This window comes from Crocodylus porosus, unplaced genomic scaffold, assembly GCF_001723895.1.
Source record: "Crocodylus porosus isolate Cpor-Errol unplaced genomic scaffold, CroPor_comp1, whole genome shotgun sequence".
NCBI classification, from domain to species: domain Eukaryota; kingdom Metazoa; phylum Chordata; order Crocodylia; family Crocodylidae; genus Crocodylus; species Crocodylus porosus.
The window spans coordinates 60,987,004-61,007,567 of record NW_017728907.1 but is presented as its reverse complement, the minus strand read 5'-3'; the positions used below and the strand labels follow the sequence as shown (position 1 = coordinate 61,007,567).

Sequence of the window (20,564 nt, the reverse complement as noted above, 5' to 3'; positions counted from 1 at the left end):
CCCAGGATCTGTTTCTGGTGGTACACACTGCTGCCATACTGTTTTTTGTGGCAGTTTTTTTTAAACACTGGGATCTTGCGGTGTCAAATTCTGGTGCTGTGCTGCAAATCTGCAGCACAGTAAACAGGTGCACATGCTCTGTGTGTGGTTTGTAACACTGCAAACCACATGCGTTTGCTTGTCAGGACATGCCCCCATTGTCCTTAAAACAAGAATATTAAAAACCTGCTCATACTTAGAGATGCAAAAATATTCACAAAAAAACTTTGTTCAGTCAAAAGACATGGATTCTCTTGCATATGGGTATTTATGTCTTTATTAGCTTTTCACATTTGTATAAGCAAGATTTTAATAAGAATATTTAGTAGAGGTGCACCGATACATCGGTCTGATATTGGATCAGTACCAATATAAAGAAAACGGGCTGTATTGGATATTGGCTTGATGGGACCAATAATTTGGCTGATAAATGCCTGTACTGTGCACAGCCACAGCACACCCCTCAGACAGCGAGGAGCAGAGCCAACAGCGTAGAGAGATGCCTTCAGCTAGTAAGTCCCGTGTGGTGTGGAAGGGGAGGGGGGAGGGAAGGGGCATGGGGGAGCAGATCAACAGCCCCCACGGTGAGGTAGGGAGCAGGGGCAAGCACTGCCCAGGCAAGGCGGGGGGTAGAGCTGCAACTTGTGGGGGGGCAGCTCCCGCCACTGCTTGCACAACAGGAAGGCACAAGTGGGGGTGTGCCCCCAGATCTGCATGGGGCAGGGGCCGAGCTACAGCCAGGGCTGCATAGGGTTCTTCTCAGCAGGGGCTGGGCTTGGAGCAGGCGCCGGTGGCGCCGGGAGGATGCTGCATCCACCCCAAAGTTTGCCGCTGCTCCACTCCCAGTGCCACTGCCACCAGCCACCTGGCACACCCCGTTTTTTCCTGGCGCATTCGTGGAGGCAAGAAGTAGAGCCGGGGCTGCACTGAGTAGATGGCAGTGGCAGTGCTGGGAACAGAGCAGTGGTGAAATTTGGGGTGGATGCAGCATTCTCCCAGCACCACCAGTGCCTTCTCTGAGCCCAGTCCCTACCAAAAAAAACCCCATGCAGCCCCAGCTGCAGCCTGCCCCCAGCCCTGTGCAGATCCAGGGACACATGCCCCACCTGCCATGCCATTTCAGGGTGCAAGCAGCAGTGGGAGCTGCCCCCCACCACAAGCCGCAGCTCCAGCCCCCCCATCTAACCTTGGCAGTGCCTGCTCCTGCCCCCTCCCTCACTGCGGGGGGCATTGATCAGCCCTTCCCTCTCCACCTCCCCTTCCACCACACCGGACTTACCAGTTGGAGGCAGCTGTATTGGAAATCGGATTGGTATCGGCTGGTATATCTCCTTAAATATAGGCTATCAGTATCAGCCCCAACAACCTCTATCAGTGCACCCCTAATATTTAAAACTAAGCAAAGACTTGCTCCAGAACTTGTATGCAACTGTCTTGAAAGCAGTGTATAAGTCAGCGATTCAGACAGAGAGTAGAATCAATAGCACATGACTTAAGTGACCAGCTTCACAGCATGAATACTCAGCAAGAACTTCGGCAAGGAGTTCACAAGTTATCTGCAGCTGGCAATGTTTTCCTAAACTATTTATCAAATAATTGTGGAAACCTTTACTTCTATGCAAAGATGACTCATGAAAAGACCTAATTTCACAAGTAAATTCTGAAACTTGAAAATATTACTTCTGATCTGAAATGCTGTTCCTTTCCCTTATCAGCAGAGGCCTTCTCTTTGAGCCTTATCCCAATTTTTGTCTTCACTTAAACAGTACCTTGTGTTCTCACATTGAGTCAGGACATGCTCATAATTCCACCATAGAGCAGAGGTGGGCAAAATGGCAGATCCAGCTGGCAGCCAGACTCCATTTCCCAGCAGTGTGACTGAGGCTGGTTCCCATGGAGACCCCAGCAGCAGCCGCGCTGTGATAGCGCAAGGCTGGCTTTCTGTGGAGACCAGCCCCAGCAGTGCTGGTAGGGCACGTGGCAGGGTGCAGAGCTGCTCTGGAACCCAACTGGGATCTTGTGGAAATGACAGCATGATCCAGAGCCAGGACAGAGCCACAATCTGCAGCCTTTATGCTCTGGGCAGGGACATGCAGGCAGCAGATGGCAGCTTTGCCCCACTGGGCTCCCTGCACCAATGACAGCGTGGGCTGGAGCCAGGGCAGAGCCACGATCCCCTGCCTGCCCACCCCTGCCCGGACATGCAGACTGCAGATCGCAGCTCTGCCCTGGCTCTGGATCATGCTGTCATCGCCACAAAATCCCTGCTGGGCTCTGGAGCAGCTCCAAGCCCTACTGCATGCCTGGTGGGGGGAAGCTTGGGGGAGCTATAGCCACTCCGAAATTCCCCATAGCTCTCCATAGCCACCTCTCCCAGTGACACCACCACCACTGTCTGCCCCACATAGACAGCAGCAGCTGAGCCTGCCCTTCTCCTGCCCACAGCACGGCCCTCCCCCCGTCCCCACACCAGGAAGAGGCTGGTACCACTGCTGCCTTCTAGCGCTGCTGGGGCCAGTCTCCGTGGAAACCCTGGCCCCACACTATCACAGCATGGCTGCTGTTGGGGTCTCCATGGAAACCAGCCCCAGCCACGCGGGCAGAGGCTGCTAGGAAATGGAGGCCACTGCTGGCTGGATCTGACCCGTGGGCTGGACTCTGCCTGCTCCTGCTGTTGAGGGTTCAAATGTGTTATTTTCCCCCCTTGTCATTAATTTCTCAACTTCCTGCCCTACTTCCTACTAGAAAAGATTCTCAAAACTTTTGTTTGCAGAGACATTTAGCGTGACAGGTTTTGGCATCGGAATTATTAGCTTCTTTCCCACCCGTTTTCCCCCCCTTTTTTTGGTATTAGGTCACATTAACTGGTTTGTTCAGCTGAGACTTTTAATTGTATTTTAATCTTGTTAAAATATTATTTGAACTGCTGTGTGGTTTCCTGGTCTAACTAGAAAGACTTTGTGACAGAATATCTGGGTTTTCTTTACCAACTGTGACTTCTTGGTCAAGTTATTTAGACCCAGATTCTCAAAGGTATTCAAGTATCATTTAGTCCCAGCCTCTTCTCTCCAAGGATCATCACCTTGTCATGGTGGAGAGGCTTATGTGTTCCAATGACCTCAAGAGCAATGCCGTCTGCAGCTCACACTCCTGGTAGGGCCACCCATGGCAGCAAGGTCAAGGGAGAGGTTTCAGACAAAAATGATTCAAGAAGTCTTCAACAGCAGAGCAAGGCTGCAGCCCCCGATGGCTGTGAAAGTGGAAGAAGGCTCCAATGGAGAAGTGACCCCAGTCGTCCCGGCTCACCATGCCACTGAACCTGGCCACCAGCCGCCAAGGCCTTGTGGGCCCAACTGCACTGGAGTCCCCACACTAAACATGCCATGCGCAGGCTTCCATCAGGTCCAAAAGCCTTGTGGTGATGGAGGATTGGCAACAGGGTCAGGGCTGTGATACCTGGAGGCCCCCAGCCAAGTATCTGCACACAAGTGGTGGATGCGTAACAGGTGTTGGGACAGGGGTGTCCTTCCACGACTGAGAAGTCCTTTATAGGATACCCTCTGCTTACCTCAATGGGGAGGGAGCTAGAAAAGGTGCCCCCAAAAATACAAAACATGCCCCCATTGCCGAAGAATGTGTTGTATCCAGAATTGGGCTCCTCAGTCACCTTAGGACTCATCAAGCTTGATGGACGTCACCCTCAACTCCGAGGGACTGTCGCTGTCGCTACTGCCACCGCTGAGTCCCAGCCTCCCATTCAGTGGGAGGCAAGTGCCTAAATCCCTTTAAATATCTGGGCCTTAACTTTCTTTGGTCTCTTTGCACATCTCTAAGATGTATGTTACAGTGTACCCCTAACCATCAGGTAAGTTGCATTACAGTGAGACTTCCCGAAGCTTTTCGCATTCACCTGAAGAGAGGCAAGTTCTGCCAATGATTTAAATTGGAGTGAAGTTAGGCCAATATTCCCTGCTTTAGAAAATCCCAAGGTAACTTTTTTTTAACTTAGTTCTTCATCTCAGTATTCTGCAGGAGCGAGTGATCAGGTTTAAGTATCCAAGCTGTGGGTAGGTAAAAAAATAGCTGCATATTGTGTTAGCAGGTTTTTGGAGTGCATCTAAAACAGTTGCATCAAAAATGTCAGAAATAAACAAGCTATCCCAAAATATAGCTTTTGGGGTGCACTTTTTAACACAGAATCATTTGCAAAGAAAAGTGGTGAGGAGAAACAATATGGACAAAGGAGTCAGATTGTTTTTTCTAGAAATATTAGCAAATGAGTCATGACGGGCACTTATGCTCATGCAGGGAGCCTGCTCTGATGCGCTGGAAATCCAGCACATTGGAGCAGACTCAGTTAATCAAGTCTGCTGGAGCACATAAATTGATGCGCTCTGACAGCCTCATGTGTCAGGTGTATCAGCAGTACAGCATATCTCTGCGCTGAAAAAATGGCAGTGGTACACTTTAAAGTAAAACATGAAGTAAAACCCCACTGCCATTTTCTCAGTGTGGGCATGTGCTGTGTTGCTGATGCACATAATATGCAAGTGCTTTTAAATAGCGCAGCTCACTAATTAAAAGCACCCGCTGCCGCATTGGAAACGCATATAAAAATGCCTAATGGACAGTTTCACTTCCTAATGCTTTGGTGTTCAGCGCGTGACCCAAAAATAAACTAAAACAATTTTTTGTAGATTTAGCAGACAAATATTTAAAATATAAATACAATCTATTTTTAACTTTAAAAAAAGCCATTGCTTTTTCAGAAAAGCTTAAAAGCTAAGGACACAACGGCTCTCCTTTAGCATGTACATGAAATGTTTGGTCAACTAATTCATTCAAATCCTATTCAAATATAATTTGACATAATCAATACTGTGTGGCCAAAACCCTGCTGGCCTGGTTTTCAGAGGTACAGAGATCACTGGCTTTAATGCTCAATACCTACACAAACAAATGAGGCCATCTGTTCTCGGTTAGCTATGATCATATTGAGGAGGAATGAACACTTAAATTTCCTAAATACTTTTTATGGAAACTTGGAGGAGAAATGGAATATAGCATTTGCCATATTGCAGATTCTTGTTTCATCAAGTCCCCCATCCTCCTCCTTTCATTAGAAAGCAACAATTGCGCATATTTTGCCTATTTTTATTTGTGTCATCATATCCCCTTGAGATCCCAACTGAGATCAGGAACTCATTGTGCTAGAGTGCAATCTAAACAAGCATGAGGTTAAAAGGGAAACAAGAGCAAAAAGAGTTCCAGTCACTCAACAGCGTACTGGGAAAAGAAAACCTATGGTCCATTTTATTGCCCCATTGTACCTCTCAGGCTGTGATAACAATGAAACAATATCCATGAGTGTATGAAAAAAAAAAGTCTTCCTCATCCTTCTGTTTCATCACCTTCTCTGCCTCATTCACTTCATTTATTTTGCATAACTCTTTCCAATGCTAATTATCCAGTAAACCAGAGATGATTAAACCTGGTTCAAAAAGTGTAACAGGAATGGCCCAAGAGTCTACATCCCTCTAATCTCCAAAGCAAGCAACAGAATAAAAGACAACAAACTTACTAGGACACTTTAAAAGCAAAACAGAACAAGCAGTAGCAACTAGAGATGGGGCAGGAGGGAGATGGCAGTGGAGACTATGTCCACTAATTGTGTGCATTTGTCTTACACCCATCTGCTAAACCATGTTTTCCTTCAGGTTGGTTAAACACGTGCCGATTTGCATTCTAGTTAGAACACTCCAGCATGGCCGCACACTCACCTGTATAAGAACCTGAACATTTTTTAATGGCTTCAGAGGCATTTTATCTAAGCCTCATCAAATGAGGTTTAAAGAGTCCTGCAGCCATTTTTAAACAGGTAGGGCCTTGATACACATGACGGTGAGGCATTTTAATTAGAGAGACTCTTTAGGACCCGCTCTAATTAAAATGTTCCCCCACCATCACCCCTGAGCATTTGTATAGGCAGCCAAAATTTTCCTTTGCTTCCAAACTAGCCTCTAATACTCCAATTAGCAGGCATTTTCCTTCTCTCATGTTTCCTCCTGTTTGTCCCAGATCTCCTTCTTTTCTCTCATATAGGGATGAAGCAGATGTGAAACAGTTATTTATTGACCTTCTGGCTCATCATACTCCCAGCATCAAAAAAATCAGTGGTTAAAGTCACTGTAGTTTCCCACAAGAGGCAGGTCACATTTAAAGAAGCTTCATCATGTTGGTCTAGCCTCCAATGGTTAGGTTGTGTGAAGATGATTTTGGAAAAAGTTTCTGATTTTGGTCAGAAGTAGATATGATTACCATAAAAATTCCAATAAAATTGGGTGGTTTGTTTCCTTTGACTTTGGAAATTACCTGCCAAATTTACAAGCCATACAGAGCACCAGAACCACAGTGGAAGAGTGAAATACAAATAAAACTGCCTTAGCAGGGAATATAGCAAAGCAGAACTTTTCAGTCCCTTTTTGAACATATTCTGTTTCAACGGTCTCCAAGCTCTGATTCTTGAGGGCTATAAAATTATTTTTAGAGGTTTGCACTTTTGGGAATTAACTTGTAAGTAAAATAGATATTATATTATAACAATGATCCAAGGGAATGGCAAGGGTTGTTAATTGGTTTCAAAAAGCCTGTTTGTGACAAAGTTTCCCTCAAGGCCCACTGTGTCTGGAACCAACAGATACAGTGTCTGAGGCCAACAGACAAGCTGGCGTACACAGGCTGTGAAACTGAAGACATGTACCACTCCATTCCACAACATGAGATAAGATAGCATTGGGTCACAGTGCCCAACTGCACTGTCCCTGGAATTTCCAATTTTGGTGAAGAGACCAAATTAGGAGGACCACTAAATAACCATATTAAGATGTGTGCATGTGATGGCTTTGTTGGAACAAAGAAATATGCTGACAGGACAGAACATGGACAGCATGATGACAGGGAAACCAATCAACAATACCTGGGAGTGAAGAGTCAACAGAGGGGACAAAAGATACAAAAGAAAGGATTTTCAAAGCAACAAAGGGTCCCTGAGAGGGGAATGTGTGGCCACCATGGACAGAAGGCACATCACCAGCCCATCTCACCCACCCACTGGGGGGGAGGGGAGGGGGTCTTCAGTTCTCAACCCCCAGGCTGTTGACATCTGGCATTCAAGAAAGAACCTCAGGGTGAAGCTTGTGTACTTTCCCTGTGTAACTGCTCTAGACTGGTAAATATAGAATTGGGGTAGGTTATTTTGTTTGCCTTGCCTGAATTATTCTTATCTGCTATATTAATAAAATGTTGCCTATTTTCAAATGGACAGGTTGTGGTCAGTCTGAGGGTCTGGGTCTGCCTAGAACAAGGTATCTGGGTCATAAATCCAGTGCCAACAAGGCTGTGATACGTGAGGGTGCTTCTTTGTGCTCACATAAACCCCCTTGACTTGGCAGGTAGGCAGGCAGGCAAGTCCTCCAGGGGTTAAGCATACAGAAATGGGGCCTTAAATGTTAATAGTGGTCAGGCATTGGAATAGAATACTTAGAGAAGCTGTGGAATGTCCATCCCTGGAAATTTTCAATAGCAGGTTAGATAGACACTTGGATGGGATGGTTTAGTCAGGAATATTCCTGCCATGAGTAGGGCCCTGGACTCAATGATCTCACATAGTTTCTTCCAGCCCTGCTTTCCTGTGATCTGTAGGAACATTACAATTTTCTTTTTTTTTCTCCACGAAGCTTTTACCACTGCCTTTTAGGATTATTATTTGTATTGAAAAGCACAAAGGAGCCCCAGTTGAGGACCAGAACCCCACTAGGCTAGGCACTGGACAAAACAGATTAAAAAGTTGGTTCCAACCTCAAAGAGTTTGTTACCTTAGCGCTCACCACATGCACCTCACCATGCACCTCTATCCTCATGGACAGAATTCTGGTTCTAAACTGCTACTGTTCTCTTCAGTATCTCCAAGTGAGTTGTTTAACTGGACACTTCTTTCTTACATGCAGGTTATTGCTGTCAATGTCAGAGGCATAACTATCAGGCTCCTTAGGCAAACCTTGCCAGAGCACTGAGGGAAGAAGAGGGGAGATGCTGCTGAGTGCCAGAGGGGACTCAAAAAAGTCCCCGGTTGCTACTGCTACAACAAGTTGTTCCTACTACAGCAGCAGTACAATGTCTTTGCATCTAGCTCCATAGGTACCAACTTCTATTTTTGCTGGGGGTGTGTAAGATGATGGACCTGTGTTCCATTTCAGGTGGACCTGTTATCCATTTCAGGTAACAGCCCTTTTCCTGAGAGGAGTCAGGCTTCTTGGGCAACCACATACTCAGCTCCTCTTCCAGCTGTTACTGCAACAACAGCAGTGTGGGACTGCTGCTACTGCTGCCAGGACATAAAATCCCTGGAGACATCATTATTTTGGTGCCCCCTACTAAGTTGTTTCCCATGAGTGATGCCCTGCTCGCCCAAGCCCAGTTACATTACTGGTCAATATGCAGGCATATTGTAGTTACGGAAGAATAACACATGCATGATTCAAATGAATAAACCTTTGAGTTCATTGAAATGGGAAGTGTGTGATGACGAATATCATGATTTAGATCACATATTCTGTCACGGAAGGACCATGGGCCTGACTCATTTCCACTAAGGCTCCTTTACATCATTCTGGTAGCATAAAGGATGTTAGAGTGCACTCTCTAAGAGCCCTTTATACTGCCATGCTGGAGTAAGAGGACTTCAGTATAAAGTGAACCAAGCCCCGCATCTTCCTCTGTTTTGTTGTAGGTTGAGCTTGTTGCTGGTGCTTAATTGACTTTTTTGTGGCTTATAAGAGTGCACCTTGTCACCTGTCCTGGAATGTATTCCTAGATGTATTAAAGGGTCTTAATAAAAAGACCTCAACAGCAGACTCTACAGCAGAAGGGACTTGCAGCCTTCCACCCCTCACAGAGATGCAGTCACATGTATCCAGTTGAATAATACGGTTAAATTTTTCCTGAGCCACAGAGTTTGTCTATGCCTTTCCCTAAGCATGTAACAGTTAGGGATGGCTAAAAAGCTTGACTCTCAGAAAATCTCACACTCCATACAAAAATGCATGTCTCATTTTTTGGTCTCAGTTAGGATGAAAAATATTTACATTTATGATCACTCAGACTTACCCAAAGGATAGCTATGATTCACTTAGCTATAGTGGAGACAGGTTTTAAATGATCATGAACAATATAGCTTGCAATTTAAGGTCCCAATCCTACAAATACATACCCAAATACTCATATGGATACCTAACCCTCTTACCCTGAGAAATCCAATGGCATTTAAGTTAAGCACCAGGCTTTCTGGATTGGTGCCCACAAAGGACTGCATCTTTCACATTACCTGATTTATATGTGCTTGCAAAAATGTTGTTGCTCTAAACTTGCAGCATTATCAGTTACCAGCTTTAACACAGGATCATGCGATCTTGTTTTAGTCGAGAGCAGAACAAGGTCAGGCTGCAAAACTGCTCCTCCCCCCTTTAATACACCTTCATTCCCTGGTTGTTGCCAGATCTCCAAATCAGATTCAAGCCACATGCAACTATGAATCAGGAAGCCAGGACTCGAGGTGAAACTCTCCTAGCCCCAGGAGTTAAGTCACTTGGAAAATACCCTGTTTCAGTTTGAAGCCTGTAGAGCTGCCCACAGAACTGAGATGATGCTCTGTTTGGTGGCCTGAGTATGCCCTCGAGAACTCAATACTGACTGCCACAAACACCAGCAGGAACTCAGATGAGATGTTGCTGCAACCCCTGTAGAATAGCAAATGAGTTTGTAATGGCAGAAACTGTCAGGGGTATATTTTTAAGGTCACCATGACTTCAGTACTGATAACTGTGGACAGAATTAATAGATTATTAGCAGGGATCCTGGTTTTCCCAGATTGAAAAAAACTGCAAATTCTGTGATAAAAACTCCAAAATCCGTTATTAAAATTAAAGACCCCCCACAGCCCCCCACACCCTGCTCGTCCTCCTCACTGCCCCCCAAAGCCCCCCCAGCTCTGCTGATGCCCCTCACTTCCCCTTCACAGTCCCCCCCAGACCTGCTGGTGCCCCTCACTTCCCCCTCCAAAGACCCCAGCCCTGCTCATGCCCCTCACCCTCCCCACAACAGCTGCCTCACCCTGCTTGTGCCCCTTGGCCCCCACCCCTAGCCCTGCCGGAGGGGGCCCACAGCTGCCCAGGCTATGGGGCCAGGTCCACAGCTTCCTTCCCCCAACCGAAGGCAGCGGCTGCTGCAGCAGAAGGAGCACAGAGCCGGCTCCCCTACTGCTGCTGCAAGCTCAGGTTGGGGCGGGGGCAGTGCCAGCTCCTGGTCCCCCCCAGCCACAATCCGCAACCCCTCAGCCCTGCCGGAGGGGGGCCCCAGGTCCGTGCAAGCCCCACTTATCTCACAGGCTTCAGGCATGAAAAGTGAGCCTGAGCTGAGCCGTGGCTGACTGAGAGCCTCAGGTCCCACCCTTTGCCTGATCTCCCTCCCCCTCCGGGCAGGGCTGGGGGTTTCCTGCCCCTTTTGCAATCAGCTTTTGCAGTCTGGAAGTCTGCCAGTCTGCAGAGCTCTGTACAAAAAGGGGAAATCCATGGGTTTGTCTGCTAAAAGGCAAAATCCATTTTTTCTCTGATAAAATGGGGAAAGCCATGATTTTCTGTTTTTCTGTGAGAAATGGAAAACCCAGATCCCTGATGATTAGAAAGGAAAACAATCTTGTACTTTAAGGCACTGATCTAAAGTCAGAAAAATATGGCCCTACCACATGTCCTTTTTATCAAGGATTCTTTTTTTACCACATGGAAAATATATTTGTTTTTACTATTAAAAAAAATGTCATGGCAAAAATTCAAGAAAATAAAAACTTCAACCAATTTCTTATTTCAGACAGACAGTACTTGTCTGTCTTTTGACAGAAAAGAGAATCTTAATTTCCCCCAGAAAACAGACACTTGTTCAACTGAAAATTCAATTTCTGTCAAATAAAGGCAGTTGCAGATATGGATCCATTCTTGAGTGTATCCAAAGGGGTTGTAGTGACACGGTCACATCCCCTTTTCAGACCATGGTGCAGAAGTGGCAGCCGGGACTTTTTGGCTAGGGACAGAAATTACACATAAATCAGTGTAAGTTCAAATCTGTAACACAACAGACTTTCAGTGCACATAAACTGCTTTCAAAATGACTGAAACTGATTTAAGATAAACCTGGATGGATATACTATCAGACTTAACTGATTTTGGTTAAATCAGTTTATTGAACTTCTGTCCCAGAACCCCTCCAGAGTCAAGTTAACTCACAGTCCCCCAGCATCCCAAGATGCCTTGCACCTCTCCCTCACACACACACACACACCCCTGCTCTTGCTGGATGGGTGAGCTAGTCTTGGCCCAAGCTGTCTGCTCCAGCTGAGCAGGGAGGTGTGCTCTAGCACCTTCCCCCTGGCTTCTGGTCTGGGTCACTGCAGGCATGTGGCTGCATTTCTGGAATCAAAAGTGAATGTCTGGTCACTTGCTTATCAGTTTAATTCACACAGCTTAGACTAACCTGCAAAGATTGAATTGATTCAGCCTCGGGCTTTTTGACTGTCTGCACTTAGCCTTTAGGTCCCTGAGGCAAGTAAGAATTCCCATCCCATTCCCCTCTGTGCTCAGCAGCATCTCTTCCCCTCCCATTCACTGCCCCCAGCTGACCCAGGAGCAGGGGGAGCTCTAGAGCTGGAGTAGGGCAAGAGAGGCTCTGGAGTGGGGATAGCCAAAGGGAAGGCCAGGGAAAGGGAGGGGAGCAGAGGGGAGGTGCTGCTGAGCACAGAGGGGAAGGGAGCGGGTGCTGAAAGCAGGAAGCGGAAAGGATTCTTATCTGATTTCAGCACTTAATCAAAAGTCCCCGGCTGCTGATTCCATGGCATGATATTCCTGCCCTGGGTGGGGGAAGGCTGAGAACGAAGCATGCAGGCATCTCTCCGGCTCTAGTCAGTGCTCCTGCACTCTCTTTACAAAATTCTGGGCCCACTTACAGATACAGTTCCAAGTTTTGCCGCAACTTTCCTGTAACTGCCCGTGCAACTCAGTTCACCTCTCTGTGCCGCCATGCCCAACTGTATGGTGGGCTTTTTCATCCAGTCTCTTTTCTACCCTTTATAATTCTTATCTGCTTAAACTGCAAACTCTTCAGAGAAGGGACCGCCTCTGGTTACCAGTATCTACATTGCCTGGGCCCAATTGAGTCCCAGCCTCTGACGGTGCCTTTATATGCTTCTGTAATATTAAGAATTCATTAGTAATAATAATGAGCATTCCTACAGTAATATTTACAGTATTTTTATTTGAACTACTTATGCACTGATAGAGGGATTAAAGAGTATCTACACATCGTTTTAAAAATGAATGGAAATTATGCCACCCTATTCCTCAGCATTAGTTCAGTACATTTCATAACCCTTCCAGAGCACTGTAGCATAAGATCAGTATCTCTTCAGGAATCATCGGCTCATTGGTCATGTCCATAGTATATTCTTCTGTACAGTACACATGCTCTGACATTGCTAAACAGAAATGCAGCAACCTACATAACAAAGTCCTGATCTTGTTTCAAATATTATACCGAAAGCATCATCATTTATTTAACCATCCCTAGACTGTAGGACCAGATTGTTTAAAGTCTATCCAGAAATGCTCTGAACAGTATATCTCAGTGCAATTCTCTCTCTCCTCCATCAAAATGCACTGACTGGCTTTGACAAGCATTTACCAGTGTGCTAGATTGTCCCTCAAAACATATAGGATTTTAGCAAATCCTAATATAAAATACACAAGTTTCTAGCCAAAAGAGTCTAGGAAATAAAAACATATACCAGGCAACAGCATAGGCTTGAGGCCTACACTATCTGGCTACATCAAGGATTAATCTGCAGCAGGGTAAAGCTGTATGCGAAACAGATTAGTTCAGTCGGCAATTAAATGCTGGAGCTTACCCTACCAACAGCATTCAGTGAAAACCAGCATTCAAGGACAAAATATGGTTCCTCCTTAAGGCATACAGTTTCTCCGAAATGCTGCATATATCATCTGCTAACATTTCTGGGACTACAAACAAGCAAGCTGTGTCACAGCTGGCTAAATATAGTGCAGCCTATGTTGTCTTAATACTGTCTGTGCCATCTAAATTACTTGATACGGAGTCACAGAGGGCTATTTTTCCCTTGAACAACACTGTGACTAAGAGAAATCCCTCAGTTGAGGGGATTTTAAAAGATGGAGGCCCTCATGCGAATTGGGAATGTGAATAAAGGTTTATTATTTTCCATTCCTACGGGCCTGTGTAGTAATATGGGTCAAAATGCATCAAAAAGAAGTAATAATTCCTGCTCAAAAGTCTCAGTAATCTAGAAATAATACTGTGCACAAGATGTCCCTCAGATATGGGAGTTTAGCATCAGAAAAACAATTGACATTACCACCACTGCTGTTGTCTCTGCTTTCACCTCTCTGAACAGCCTCGTTTGTGGCTGTCTTAACAACAAGGCAAATGTATTTTAATATAAATTTTAGATTCATTCTATTCTGAGCTGAAACATCATTTTCCCCATAAGGAATACAGTGCTATATTGATCTCAGAATATCAGCACAGACCGTTCTGAAGGTCAGTTTGACAACGTGTGTTCTGAAAAGACTGAGTACCTGTATTTGATAATAATATTTATAATTCCTAAACATATACCTCATTTATATATCCATAGCAAGCAGACATGCACTCAGATATCACAGCATATCATTATTCTTGACACTTGAAAACATCCTCTTATTTTTCTTTACTAAAGGTAATCTGCTCAGATGATGACACAACATTCATTAAAAACACAAACGTTTTGATATGTAAGCAAAGCTTCAGTCGATCTAGCCTCAATATTCTAGGTATGTGGAAAGGGGGATAGCTTTTCAGTTATACAGATGCTAAATGCACAGCTTGCCACTTATAAAATTCAACATCTTAACCTACCATCAAACAGCAATATTTGATGCACTGAAATAAAAACAGGGTTCACTGCAATCTCTTTCCTCCAGCATATTATATAACAACGGTGGGTTTCTTTAACTGGGGTTTTTGCATCACAGATACAGAATGCAGGATGCATTTTTTTAAAATGGTTACTCAGCACCATGTATTTAATTATGCACCATCTTATTCTTTTTCCATTATACACAGTTCCATTTAGTTTTTCCTTACCTTTATTTTCAGATTGCTTCATTCTCTTCTTCCTCTTGCTGCAGATCAGCAGGAAGCCCAAGCTGATTTGTGAAACACTGACTTTTGATTTGTCATTCACGGCCAGTCATAGGTCACGGAGGCTACGTCCATCAAGCACCGGGACTGATGTGTAATAATTGTATTTAAGTGTGTATAGTACTGGGTTATAGTTGAGATTATACAGAATCGGAGAAGGATGAGGATGTAAGCAGACATAACACACTTCCTAAAATGTGGCATGGAGTAGGATCTGGAGTCAAAGGATTTTCCCCTAAATCAATTCTGCACCAAGTTTGTTTATTTGTTTTAAATCAAAATCCCTTGGACCAAATTCAGCGGGAAAGAAGTGCATAGGTAAGACAGTATTCAGTAGCAGAGCACTTGGAAATCGGAAGGAAGTTTGATTAGCGAGACGACATGCCCACGGATTAAAAATTCAGATACATTCATTTCTATTTTTCGGCATTCCCCTTGGGAACGACACTTGCTGTTATAAGCTGTAACCATGCTGATTCCTTCTTGTGTTAAGCAGCCACTGTAAATCCAACATTGTTATGGAAAAAAAGAGAGTAAATTGCAGTGGACTTGAAGGACTGTCTATCTAGTAGTTGTATAAATGCTACAGCTAACAAGTCCAGTAAACACTGGTGCTTATTAAAAATTCTTATCACAGTCCTGCTGTAGTTGTAGCAGCATTATCAGCCAGGAGTTGTTTCTTCAGGGCAAGATCTTATTAAATAAATTCAATGGGCAGTTCTACTAAAGGTACTTCTACAGCTTACATTCCAATAGTATTTGAATATCTCGTAACCTTTAATGTAGTTATCCTCACAACTACCTCTGTGTAGTAAGGAACCATAGCTGGCTAAATTAAATAAGGAGTTTAAACAAGAAGTCTGGAATAGAGAAAAGGGTTGAGCTGATGACTTCCACTGTAGCGCTAACTGTGATAACACTGCCCCTCCCAGAACCCAAGAAAGTCATCTGTAAAATAAATGGACTTTCCTGCTAATTTATGTCCTCTAATTAATCACTGTACCTTTCCCAGATTAAAAAGCCAATGTGGGGATGCTTCAAGGTGTGTTGCAGCACACATCCAAGCAGCACGTTTAGCAGCACCGTGCAGGGAACCCACAATTCTTGAAACAGTTCACAATTTGCAGAATATGAAGCTCAGAAGAAGTATTCCCAAGGTGATAACCAGCCTTAATTAATTAGTATGTGGGTAAACGGAACATGAACCAGTGCTCTAACTAAAATTGGCCTAGTACTATCACTGGGGGAATCCAGTATGAAATATTAAATGTCACTCATTAAAGTTGTTTGTATTTGATAACAGACTGGGTTCATCTCTATCCATATGCATATCTGCATGGTCACTGAAGGCTTTGTCATTGTAATTTTTGCTGCTTATTTGGAATTGCACAGTGGCAGGGATGATAAAATCTGGACTCCCCACTCCAAAAATAAAACAAATCTTGCTCACCCTATATGGGATTTTCTTTAACTCTTAGTAGTATTAGGACCGTGACATTAATTTGAGATTAACTGTAATCAAGTATTTATATAAAACTCAAAGAGTTAACATTTCAGAAGCTTCAGCTCCCAATCAGCACAAAAATAGGTAGTCACATTTCAAGACAGGTCAGCACATTTAATGGTAAATTCTCTTGAAACTCTAACCAGATGTAGCTTAATGGAACTTGATTGGAGCTTTTTTAAAAGTTTGGCTCCAACTGTGAGTACTGAACACTTGAAAATCTGGTTCAGTATGTTCACAGGGTCATATGCATACACAAACACAGCCAAACGTTCCCTAGAGAAGTATAAGCAGTAGTGGGAACAGGACCCATTTTTTTTAAATGCATCCTCTACCCTTTCTCGAGCAGGTCTAGATGACACTAAAAATGCCAGGGTCCTTGTTTCACTAAGGACCAGAAAGGGCAGTGGGAAAGTGGCAGGATACTTTCCTTAAGAGTTTATTGCCAGCAGGACCTCAGAGGAGCATAAAGGAGAAGAGACTGTTGGTGTGTCTACACATGCATTAGATCCAGGAGCAGTGTGCTCACCAGTAAACTACTCACACGTAAGTGTTCCCATGCAGGTGTCTACACGTGTCGGACAGTGCGAGTAGTTTTGCTGCTAATGGTAGCAAATTGCTCTAGCTTCCTGGGGCCCTGCAATGGGCCCCTGCCACCACCAGGGGGAGCTCTAGGGCTGGGGGCTGACAGGGAGCACTGGGCCAGGAGCCAGTTGTCTTCTGGCCAGAACTGGGACATTCATCTCTGCCCCCTAGAGACTGCCTGATGCCAGGGTGGAGACAACGTCCCCCAGGTTGGCAGAAGAGAGCTCCCTGATCGTGGCAGGGGACTTGGAAAGTGCTGCAGGTGAGGGGCTGGTCCTAGCCTCCTACCCCAATCCACTGGTGTGGCAGCTGGTAGCAAACCTCCAGCTGGAATCCCTGCCCAGCCAGGGGCTCACTGCTAGCTGCCCCACTGGTAGATCAGGACAGGAACTACTCCTCACCCAGGCTCTGGTGGTGAAACCTGCCCTGGCATCAGGCAGCTCCCATGGGCAGGGAGCAAACTCCCACCCCCTGGTGGCCAGCTGACTGGAGCAGAGTACTACTGTACCATAACTACTTGCAAGTACATTTTCTACTTGCATTTGCAGGTAAACTATGCTACTTTGCAGTAAAGCATCTCATGTAGATGCATCCTGTGAGGAACATAAAGAGTCAAAGTGGAAATATTCCAGAATCTGCCGGTGAAAAAGCAACCACAACACATTTTTCCTCCTACGTGCTATTCCTGGTCTGTGTCAGGGCACACCTGAAATAGGAGACAGTCACTTTTGAACACTTAGTCCCTGCAGTACACTGGGGCTTTGCTCAAGGGCGCTCGCCTCCTGACCTAGAAGTGAGATGCTGCATTGGCCAGATGGTGAAGTTGTGAACTCATCCGGGCCCATAGCACAAGCCAGTTCAACCAAATTCTCCTCTGACCCTGGCTGTCTTCTGTAACACGAATGCTTGTTGCAGCAGTCAGCTGCTTGTTAGTAATGGACACTAAATACGGATAAAAATACAACACAAGCTTCTCACCCTCTAGGATGAATCATGGAAGCTCTACTGTGAGCTAAGTCATTTTTCTACTTATTTTTCAGTGTTAAGCCAAAGTTATGATTTGGCCCAATTACCGGTTTCAAGATCCCTAAAGAAAAAATTCCCAACAAAAACATATTAGCTCAGCATGACAGACATGATTTTAAATGTTGCTCTACATTTAATATTCATCAAGTTCAATGATTGCAATGTCAGTGATTGCATTCTCTCCTACAGAACATGCTCAGCTCTCAGTGCAAACCTCTTGACTTTGGACAGAGCACTGCAGCAAAAGTCACATGGCCCAGGTCTGCCAACCCCACCATTAGAGTCGGAGTCAGTTCACTCATGAATCATGCTGGCTAACAGGAGCATTTCGAGACTCAAAGTTTTAGTGGTATTGAATGCAACTATGGTGAACAAAGGAAGCATTTTATTCATGGTGTTTTCGTCACAGAGCCAAGGAGGAAGATAAAAGAAATTGAAGAGAAAAGTGGACTTGTACTGATACCGTCTGCCTTGTTTCCTGTCTGTAAACAGCTACTCTACACAACTTCCTTTCCCAATACTAAGTCAGCTGGGGGAACATTTGGTCTCTTTTCAAATTTTGCCCTACTTAGTATGTCTGGTCCAGAGCAGATTGCGCTATTTAGCCAGGTTTGCAAAGCAATTTTATTTCCAGTGTAACTGTGCACTTTTATCAGCCCAATATGTACTGGACCAGCATAAAGCTCTAGAAAAGGGTAGAAAGGTATCTTTTAAAAGATGACTCTTTCGACATCTCTAGGCTCAAGTGACCCTTTTATACAAGAGCATGTTGCTCTCAGTGAGTGCCTTCCAGCTCTCGGTGGCAGAAAACAGAAGTGAAGCTCTTTTGCAATTGATATCTTTTCATTTTCAAGTTTATTTTTTTTGCAAGGGGAAAGGGATGACACTATTTCTTCAACACTATTTTTTCAGCCAGAAGAAGAGTCACTTCTTGGTGTCCTCATTTTCCCACTGCATTGACTCTTTTATAGTTGCTCCCTGCCCAGTTCCCCCCAAACCTCACCTGCAAGGACCATCATGGCCAAAGGCAGCAGTGAATGAAGTACAACACAAGCAATAAAGAAAAATTACCAAGCATTTCCTTTGCACTCAGCATGATTACACATAGGGAACTCCTACAGCAGATGGAAGCTGAAACCCAGTATTCTGCAGAGAGCAGGAATCTGTATATATTGGGTTCAGCTGAGCAACTGGAAGATCTTCATCTAAGCAGCCTTGAAGAGCCCAACAATGCTAGGAACCATCAAAGAAGCAAGTCTATGTTAGACTATCACAGTCTCACTCCTGAAATTAAGGGCACTACTACAGCTCAGTTTTAGAGGTACTAGATGCCAGCAACTCCATTTGATGCCTGTGGAGGCTGCAGGGACTCAGTTGCCCTGCCAATTGGGCAAGATGCTTTACAGCCATGTTTGCTGGCCAGAGAAGAATCATACACGCAAAGTGTGGTCCACAGACCAAGAAGCACGAGATGCAGGAAAGAAGAGACTTTAGTGAGGGCATACATACAGCACAAAACTTCCACTCATTAGACACCAATGTCATGAACCCACTGGGCTGCCCCCTCCAGTGATAGCTTGCAGGGCCACAGATGGCACCGCAAAAGGGGACGGAGTAAGTAAGGAAGCTGCTCCCCTGGAAGGAGTAACACAACCAGAAATAAGATGGGAAAGAAATAGAATTTGTAACCCAGTTCCTCTTTGGTGTAGCTCCCCTAAGGCAATGCCACAAGCTGCTGTCAGACTTGATCATTTTTAAGGACCCTGGGCCTCAGCTAGGGTGGCCACTGGTCTTGTTTGATACTGAACCATTCTGTTTTTAAACCCTTTGTCCCCTGTCTGTATCTGAATGAGGAAGAACTGCAAAAAGCCCTATTTTTCAATTCTTTGGTAGAAATACATGTCAATCATTTGTTCTCATGATTATATAGGCTTTCCCTAGAGGTAGGGTGGTTCACAGCCAGGAGGAGCAGGATGCTGAGACAGCCAGGGAGGGAAGTGGCCTTTTCATGGTGGCCCCGCCCCTTACTACTGATGGGCCAAGGAACCCAATGACACCACCCTTCACTGCTGATTGGGTGAGGTGGCAGCTCCACCCTTCACTGCTGATTGGGGAGTCAGCATTTTATTTTTAGTAAGGTTTTTTTTTTTTTTATTAATTTTTTGCAGATCTTGGAGACAACCCTGGATTTTGCAGTTTCTGTGAAATCCACAAAACTGTTTATTAAGTAGGTCCCCACCAATTAGTTAAGATTTATATCCTTGGTGAGGGGCATGTTAAAAAGTTGTATTCACCCTGCTGGAACATGCTGTTTTAATTCTAAACTGACCCCGTGTAGATGCAGCATTCAGCACTACAACACATTCCCAATGCCAGGGACAGGGGAGTTACTGTTTGTGTGAGTAAAGAACTCCCCTAGAACGCTGTATGGCTCACAACATAAACGGATAACTCTGACTCTTAACCCCCCTCTACACATTACAGGCATCACCCACTTAAGGTAATTAATTGCACAATTAACTAGTTAAGACCAGCCACACTTGCACAGTAGGTATCGCATCATAAAAAGCTCCAACCAGCTATAACATTAGACCTCAAAAATGGGTACAAACTCTATAGCTGGTTCCTACTCCACTTTAAAATGTGCACATGTAGCAGGGTCTTCATTGCAACTGATGGGGCAGCAGGGATGCATCACACTGGTGCAACTGAGGGGACTCCCAGCCCCAACAGCTGCAGACTCTGGGTCCTGGCAGTACAAGGACCCAAAGACCTGCAGCTGCGGATGCTGGCTGCCAGGACCCAGTTCAGTCCAGGCAGCTGGGGGCATGGCTACATTAGGGATGCATGAACCCCTCAAGGCTGGGAGATGGTAGCAGCCTCAACTGAGGGGGCTCTCAGCTGCAGGAACTTGCTTCTCAGCAGTGCAGGGGAGGCCCAGGATCAGGCTCCGCCTGCACTGGCAATAAGACACAATACGATCTAATGCACAATCCCATGCAGGATGGCAGGAAATGTGATTGTGTGGATCATGCATTAGATCCCATCACACCTTTACATGCATGTGTAGAAGGGCTTTCGTGAGTTAACATGG

General features: G+C 45.1%; 1 protein-coding gene across 2 annotated transcripts in view; it reads right to left on the bottom strand.

The window, feature by feature from the left end:
* The window catches only part of DNAJC6 (DnaJ heat shock protein family (Hsp40) member C6), a 95,507-nt gene extending 80,959 nt beyond the window's left edge, over positions 1-14,548 (bottom strand). For both annotated transcript variants that reach the window (XM_019531577.1, XM_019531579.1), the window contains exon 1: positions 14,299-14,548. In XM_019531577.1, coding sequence (XP_019387122.1) covers positions 14,299-14,320 — 22 coding nt within the window. In that variant the 5' untranslated portion in view covers positions 14,321-14,548. The remainder of the gene's footprint in view (positions 1-14,298) is intronic.
* Between the last annotated feature and the right edge of the window lie 6,016 nt (positions 14,549-20,564).